Genomic DNA, 9,074 nt, shown 5'->3' with positions numbered 1-9,074 from the left:
TCCTTCGAATTTTTTTTGTTCCTGTTTTAAAATTAAAGACATCTTATTTTTTTTAATGCGGTTATTTTATACTGTATTATTATAGTGAATCTTGTGTGTGGTTGGGTAATTTATATGGAGTCTGTTATAATACATTTTTAGCAGTTTGGAGGAGTCTGTTATAATACATTTTATAAGTTTGGGGGAGTCTGTTATAATACATTTTAACAGTTTGGGGAGTCTGTTATAATACATTTTTAGCAGTTTGGGGAGTCTATTATAATACATTTTAACAGTTGTGTCTTTCGGATATGACGCATTGAAAAAGCTGCGCATGCGCAGAAGTGAAATGCGTCATATCCGAAAAGACATATACCTGCCATCTCAAAACCGGATCAAACTGGATGCGCAATATCTGAAAAGACATATACTACTATTGACGTCGTATACTCAATTGTTTATTTATTTAAAACGCGATACATTTTATGTGGGAAATTCATAGAAGCCGATTTCGCTGCCTGAAAATAAAAAAATTCAAATTAAGCAAATATATTTTATACATACATCACTTCATCAGGATTCGCTCGCTTCATTGAAAACTACAAATACCGGAATAAAGAATAATTCCTTGATTTGGTAATCTGATTATCCGACGGAAAGTTTGGCAAAACTTTAATGATCGGCTATTTTGGTATTAGCGGGATCCGACATTTGACAGAGACCCTTAACGAAGTGAAAAGTTCACATTAATTTCTAACAATTGTTCGAGAATTTAGTATGGTGTAGAATATCTGCTACCTGAAGGGTTAGAGGCTGATTCATTTCAAAGGCTCGCGAAGGGTAAGTTATTTAAGCAATTTGTTATATTTTCATTAGTGTGTACTGTGTAATATCAGACAAAAACACTTTGGTGAAAATTTTTCGTGTTTGATGACTTTGTTCTTTTAATAGTTTAAAAAAAAGTTGTCAGAACACTTAAGTTATTATAATCTATAGATGATACTCAAACTTACCAAGAACTGGACACAATACCTAATACAAACTCACCACAAACTAACTACATGGTACACTATAACAATACAGAAGCGAATCATAGGAGAAGAGATGAATATGTTACACCATATTATGCTAATCTGAGGTCACAAACTAGAGGTAAGCATAACTCTTCTGATCGTATAACACTATTATAAGTGAAGTGAATTATAACATCATGATTTTAGCGACGTGCGAAAAAAGAGGTTTTAAGTAGAAATGTTTTACCTTAAATTGTACAGACCACATTCGGTATGAAGTACAGTAGTATTGTTCATTAAGTTTTGAAGTAGTTTAATCAATAAGCGAACTGATTACAATTCCAATTTTTTATTTCTGTATTTTACAGTTTACTCCGGGATTTCAAATAACAAATAATTACTTCAAGAATAGATACATTTAGTATTTTAAAATAAATAATATAATATTTAGTATTATATGATAAATTATATTACAACTGGATAACAGATAATTACTTCAAGATATATTTAGTATTTTACTATAAATTATATTGCAACTGGGTAAGAGATAATTACTTCAAGATATATTTATTATCTTATAATGAATAATATTACAACTTGGTAACAGATAATTACTTCACGAAACATGATAAAATAGCATTTGCATGTAGTAGTTTAAAATAAATAACCGCATAAGCTAAAATGGTTTATAGTATATGTTATAGTGTATGTTGTACATTGTTTATTGAATATTCTTATTTTATTTTATGTTATTTGTTATATACAAAAAAGGTAAAATAATATATTAGTTATACTAATAATAAAAATATAATTTTGCTCTTTAGAGGTTGGTTAGTAGATTCTAGAGAAGATTACCTTTGCTAACTGGATTTCTAATAAAGATGTTTAATTAATTTTTTTTGTAATTATTTTATATATGTTATTTATTGTAATAAAACATCCTATAAGTTTTGTAAGACTAACCAAGGTATTTGTGTTTGATATTGCTGGGAGATGTAAAAATGTTCTCCAGTATATAGAGGAGAAAACAAGATTCACAATATTTCACCAACATTCTGCAAACATCTGACTTGTCATGTGATGCCAACTTGAGGTCATGTGATCGACAAATTGGAAGACATGTAGATTTGAAACACTCATTACAGGTTTCGAAATTTATAAAGATTAAAGGGGGAATATTTTATGCAAAAACACTATTTCTCTATGTCATCTATTTTGCTGTCCATTTCCCGCTCATTTTGTCCAACTAATTTAAAAAATGTAGCTTGAATATTGCTAAATGGGGACTATAGAATATGTTGAGAAAATTTGGACAAATTAATGTTGGAGAAATGTTCTATTAATGATTCTCCAACATACTCTGGGAGGTGTAAACAGAGTAGTTGCATGTTGGTAAAATGTTGAAGAATTTTTGGAAAAAGAATTGCCAATGTATTTTGTAGGAACTGGTTGACAGATATTAGATTGACTCAAAATGTTGGTCTGTGTATACAAAGGAAAAAATGGTTTACAACATTTCACCAACACCAGACTGATCGTGTGATGCAACTTGAGGTCACATGTTTGACAAAACGACATCTATGGAGAAGGAGGAGTATGAAAACACTTGATTCATTCATTAGTGCTTGGGAAACTTGCCCCTGTCTCTGGTAGATATCTTGTGAAATATACAATGAGAAGGGGAATATCATTCACTTTGCTTACAAAAGTGTCAATTTCCTGCCAATTTTCTGCTACCAAATTTTTAACAAGTAGTTCAAATGTTGTTGAATTGTTGTTCAATTGTAGACAAAGCATGTTGTGAAAATGTTGGTAAAAGTTGGACAAATGTTCATAGTATCAACAAACCTAAAGACCAGGTTGTCTAGCATCTCTAAACCTTGCCCGTTCTAATTGTTAGTCTGATTTTACAATATGAATCAGAATAGTTGGGTATTTTTTGAGAATGTTCATGGAATTGTCTTCAATAACCATTTGTTAAATTAAACATTCAACCATTTAACCCCATCAAATTACTGTTTAACAAATTAATATTGGTCTGTATTATTATTGGTTGTATCATTGGAAACTTGTGTGTTGTGGTTGTAAATATTTTGATGAGGATCACAATGGTTCAGCGCATAAAGCTTATGACAAAATGTTCATTATGTAAATGGATGTGTCCTAATCGCACTTCAACTGTAACGTCTCGCGTACCGATTCAGTGTAAGTTCTTTATCATAGCCCACATTGACTATCGTGTCACCTTGACCTTGTAGTAGTTAGTGCACTATAAATGATCTTATATAAATGAATATATAGAGCAAAAAGCATGTCAAGCTAAGTTGTACAATAAACATTTTATAGTTGTACTGATTAGGTCACAATTTTTTCACATTCTTTATTTACATCACACTTTAAAGATGGGTTCCCTTATTTTCATTTATTCAAATAATTCTATCAGACTACTTATTATACTTACTATTATTGAAGCGTAGCAACAAACATATTCACGTGCTCGGTAGCAGATTTGAAATGAATTTTGTATCTTTATTACGTGTGCACTTTGTGTTACCTGAGAACCTTTTTATCTTGATTTTAATAAAATGTTTTTATCCTTTCTTTCAAACCGTATAGTGTTATACTTTCATCACATAATGAAAACCGAGTAATATCCTGTTCCCAGTCGCTTACTCCATAACAGGACAAAGCCAACCTGTTTGACATTCGTTTCAGCATGCTCTTTTTTACGAACAGATTCTTTAGAGAAAGAAAGTATTATTTTCTTTTAAAACCATAAATCACGTATTTTATTAAACCATTACGTACCATAAAGGACAGCATAAAATGTGCATTCAATATAAAATGATAAAATTTGAAAGAAAAAAAACAATACTGAAATACAAAACAAATTATTGTAAATATTCAAATTGAAAATAACAGGATCATGATAGCTTCAAATAAGACACATGATAACATATTGTAATAAAATAATTATAATGTTACATGTATAATATAACGATAATAACTAAAAGCCATCGAGATCAAAAGACACAAGCCTGAACTAGACAGAGATACAGGATATTATTTACCCAATGTGTGGAATGAACTCTTTGATTAGCTTAATTAACCATGGCCTCCATCACCCTTGATCTTAAACACCTTCTTAATCCTGTGGTCCCTTTATACTGTTAATTGTTTCTCATTTATTTACTATATATTTTGTTAGTCTTGTCATATTATTCACTTCTCTTGATAACGCTGTCTGTATGAGCATGTGAAACGTTGAGTTTATAATGTCAGAAATAGTATATATCCATATATCTTATGCTTCTTTAACCAAAAATAATTAAACATAAAATAAAAAGCTACGAAATACTTTTAGTGATGATTATAATATTATGAGAGACTATACATCAAAGCAAAAACAGTGTCATCAATGTTATTTCCGTAAAATTAAAATGTAACTAGGAATATTGATAGTTCTGGCAAATCAAGTATGGATTGGCTGGTCTTATAATTAACTTTATGTTTTATAAAGGATCCCAGTGACATATTTTGTCCGTTAAAGATTTACTCATCCTAAACATTAGATGATTTGATGAGATACAACCATATATTTTAATGTTCACTGTCATTTAGGTACATTTTTTTAAGTATAAGCCCATTAGTCACAATATACACTAGTGGGAATTTGAAAAAGGGGACCTCTATAAAGTGTGAGGGGCATTTTGGAGCAAAAGTCGGGAATCTATCTGTTATATGCTAAATCGGAAAAAGTCGGTTCCCAAGTTCTATTTCGCTCCTTGACCTCCTAATTTGCGTATCAAAATGGCGGCCATAACACCTATCCACTATCCTTTAAAATATCCCCGTGTCAAAGAAAGCTAAAAAGGCTGAAAAACTGTCTTAATATACTTTATTAGCATCATAAAATGACACAGAAGCATTTATTAAGTAATAAGGTCATATAAATACTTATTAATATGCTAATTAGCAGTTGAAAATGAAGATAATTTGACAAACTAAAGTGCTACACCTATGTTTTTAAGGTCAATGGACATGCTAAGCCTATTTCTAAAGTGATAATATCAACAAAAGTCACTTTTGTGTCTGTAGAGTTGAATATAATTGTGACAATAACAGAAAAAGAAAACAAATGATTTGCTTATAACAGAGCAAACAAGCATTAATTTCCATGCATTGAATTTTCATGCACATGAATAGAATAGTGTTCATTTTCTAGACAGTATTACTTAAGCAAAATATACCCAGCCTATAACACATCAAATATTTTCCTTGGAATTTGCATGTTGCCGGTAACATGAAACTAATATTTTGTCTTATTCTAATTAATTGTTCTTTGGATCCTTTTCTAATCATAGCAAAGAACATCTTCCTTTTTTCCCTGTAACTTAAATATACGGGATAGTTCATCATCAATATTGTTGACAACCACATATTGTTGTGCACCGCGACCCCGATTTGCGACATTGCAAACGTCGAATTCTGTATTTCTTTTGGCAGGAACACAAATCATCTCTTGGCAGATCTGACATGGTAGTGTGTGCTAATCTCGTAACAATAGATTAGTAATGAACAGGCATCAAATAGAATCAGGGTGCATCACTCGATGGGTACATAGGTAAAGTTTTCTACTCTTAAAAGGATACTACCTCTTAGAATGGACTTAAATTTTAAAGTCTCAAATTTGATCAACTAGTGTATATATTAACCAGTTGGATTTATCGGGTGCCAAAAAATAAAATCATATATCTGCCGAACTCGTAACAGGATGTATTGAGTTTGAGTACCAGACTCCATTCAGAGTTGTTTGCAATGCAGTCGTTCATAATTTTGATACTATATAAGTACAAGAACATCAGAGTCTCTAGAAAAGACTACAACTGTGACAATGAGCTGTATACAGTATGTGATACTAATCTACTAATATGTAAAAGCACACTACCAGTGGAAGGATGTAGACTTTGATAGACAATAAAAGCTGGTTTAGTAGAACACGACAGACTTAAGGACTCCAGCCTTTCAGACGAACTAGAGGTAACGATTTGCCTCTTCCAACAATTTTGACAAATTTTAATGTTGGTATCAGTACCTGAAATATAACGCTGACCTTTTATTTTTACGGACTGAGAAACTGTGCACCCAATATCCCGGTGACAACATGTATTGTGTCGAAGCAGGTTTAACAGAAGAACTTGAAGCTGTTCATTTAAAACATCCACTGATATTACTCCCTTAAAGGCATAAAGTGAAGACAAAGCCCCTACACGGCTAATATTTTCACACAGTCCGAAGTAATGGCGGTGAAGCATTCTCACTAATGTGTACAAAGTTTAACCAAGAATAGATTGGCAATGAACAGACATCAAATAGAATCAGGGTGCATTACTCGATGGGTACATATGTGAGGTTTCCTACTCATAACAGGATACTACCTCTTTTTAAAGTTTCATACTTGGTCAATAAGTGTATATACAGCATTAACAGCATCAGGTGAAGACAAACAGGTTTTGACTCACAAAACAAATTAGATCCTATTTTTACAGGATAGCTCATCATCTATGTTGTGTTGACACACACAAATTGTTGTGCACTGCAACCCCGATTCGCTACATTAAAAACGGAAAATTCTGAATACCCTCTGGCATGAGCACGAAATAATCTCTTGACAACTCTCAGGTATTGGTAAATCTAAAGTGGTAGTGTCTGCTAGTCTCCTAACAATATTTTGGTAATGAACAAGCATCAAATGGAATCAGACTGCTTCACTCATTGAGCACTCAGTTTCCGGTCGCCCAGTTTTGCACAATATTATAATTATGTCGTGCAGCATCAACAGAATCTAAACATCATCACTCACAAGCAAATTTTTCTGCAGATTCAACTGTGTCTTTAATGAGATCTCTTACTTCTCAAAGTTAAAGGGCAAATAGTGACATTCCTTGAAGATACTGACATTTTGGTATGATTAGAAAAGAATCCAAAGAACAATTAATTAGAACAAGACAAAATATTAGTTTCATGTTACCGGCAACATACAAATTCCAAGGAAAATATTTGATGTGTTATAGGCTGGGTATATTCTGCTTAAGTAATACTGTCTAGAAAATGAACATTATAAACTAATGCTCAAAAGAAAGTACCCACCTATATAATTTACAGTACGATTAACAAAAATTAAAATAAAGTGATTAAACCACTGTAATACATCTCACACACGGTCAACACAAAATTTCACATGATAAAATAAGTGATCGAATTACGCAAACGACGCTAAAAATAAAAAACGACAAATTTTGATGTTGCAGGAAATCAGTTTACTGGACAAGTTAGCAACAGAGGATAAAGAAAAACACAAAAAGTATGCCACGTATGAGCCGGATTGAAAGAGAAAGAGCTGTGGGAATGGCGCAACATGGAGCAAACATCACTTTGATCGCAAGGACCTTCGGCTGCTCCAGAAAAACTGGAACAAAATTGATGCAGCGTTTGATGCAGACAGGCAGTACATCAGACAGGCCTAGGAGTGGTCGACCACGTGTCACAACGCCAGGTGAGGACCGCCACATCAGGACAATTCATCTGACGAATCGTTTCGTTACTGCAACAGCAACGGCATCGGCGGCATTGGGGCATCGTATAAGTCGACACACAGTGTACCGGCGACTGAGAGAACGTGGTATTCGAGCACGTCGCCCCTACCGCAGAGTGCACATGACACTTCAACACCGACGTAGTCGATTGACATGGGCCAGGAGAGTTCGGCGATGGCAGATTCGTGATTAGCAACGTGTGATGTTCACGGACGAGAGTAGGTTTTGTCTTTACAAAAACGATGGTCGTGCTCGTGTTTACAGACGTATAGTTCAGCGTTTAAGACCAAATTGTGTTCAGGAAGTCAGAGCGATCGGAGGCGGTAGTGTGATGGTGTGGGGAGGGATCTGCGATGATAGGAAAACACCACTTGTGACTATTCGTGGCAACCTTAATGCTGAAAGGTACAGAAACGAGATTTTGCGACCAGTTGCTCTACCATTTATCCGGCAACAACCCCGTGGCATTGTCTTTCAACACGATAATGCAAGGCCACATTCAGCAAGATTGACAAATGACTCTCTTCAAAACGCCAACGTCGTTGTTTTACCTTGGCTAACTTGCTCTCCCGACATGAATCCGATTGAACACCTATGGGGATTACCTCGATCTGCAAATCCGAAATCGACCGGCGCAACCTGTCACTGCTCAACAGCTGGAACAATGTCTCGTAGAAGAATGGCAAAGAATAACGCCTAACGTCATCCGACGTCTTACAACATCAATGCGTCGACGTGTTGTCGCCTGCATTGCTGCTAATGGGAGTCACACTCGCTATTAAATAATTAATTGATAAATATTGATTATTTTTTAAAGACAATTTGCCTTCTGAATTTCTGTAAAAGTGTAAACCCGACCCCCCCTTGTCTTTATGTGCCGGTCGTACAGTAAACACGGCTGTCTGGTACTTAAATTTGTGTAAATTTGTTGTAGAAATGAATATTTTATTGGAATTACATAGTTGTTCATTTATTTGTTCATTTATATCTGCTTTTTTTTTCTCCTAACGCTTGGTCAAACCTAATGGGTACTTTCTTTTGAGCATTAGTTTACTATGCTTAAAGATGGGTTCCCTAATTTTCATTTATGAAAATGAAAATGCTTATACCTATATGAATAGAAAGAAAACATCAGCAATTTTGTGATTTCTCAATAGTTATTGTTCCAAAGACTTAAATAAATGACACAGGAGCTTAATAATGAACATATTCAAAAACATCGATTTAATTGTGCAAATGGCTATATTTTGTGGTCTAATGTTGTAAGATGAAAACCCAAACCTAGCACATCGGCTGCTATAATGCCATCCATTAACATCCATTAAAGTCATTCTAACTTACTGTTACCATCTTTTTAGTCTTTCATCGACAAAAATGTACACAAGCTTTGTTGTTATACCTATACTACACGGTTATAGCAGACCTGGAAAGACAAAAAAGAGGAATTGCAGTCAAACATTCGACCTTCTAAACATCTAAATTCCTG

The 9,074-nt window shown here is 33.7% G+C and overlaps 1 protein-coding gene across 1 annotated transcript in view; it reads left to right on the top strand.

The window, feature by feature from the left end:
- Positions 1-2,860, top strand: part of LOTGIDRAFT_158037 (hypothetical protein) — a gene marked incomplete at both ends in the record, with an annotated part of 7,789 nt that extends 4,929 nt beyond the window's left edge. Inside the window, 2 exons of the mRNA XM_009051074.1 lie at positions 976-1,131; positions 2,781-2,860. Of these exons, the coding sequence (XP_009049322.1) occupies positions 976-1,131; positions 2,781-2,860 (236 nt within the window). The remainder of the gene's footprint in view (positions 1-975; positions 1,132-2,780) is intronic.
- Between the last annotated feature and the right edge of the window lie 6,214 nt (positions 2,861-9,074).

This window comes from Lottia gigantea, assembly GCF_000327385.1.
Source record: "Lottia gigantea unplaced genomic scaffold LOTGIsca_16, whole genome shotgun sequence".
Lineage (NCBI taxonomy): Eukaryota > Metazoa > Mollusca > Gastropoda > Lottiidae > Lottia > Lottia gigantea.
Note: the sequence above shows the minus strand (reverse complement) of the source record. Positions and strands in the feature narration are given on the sequence as shown.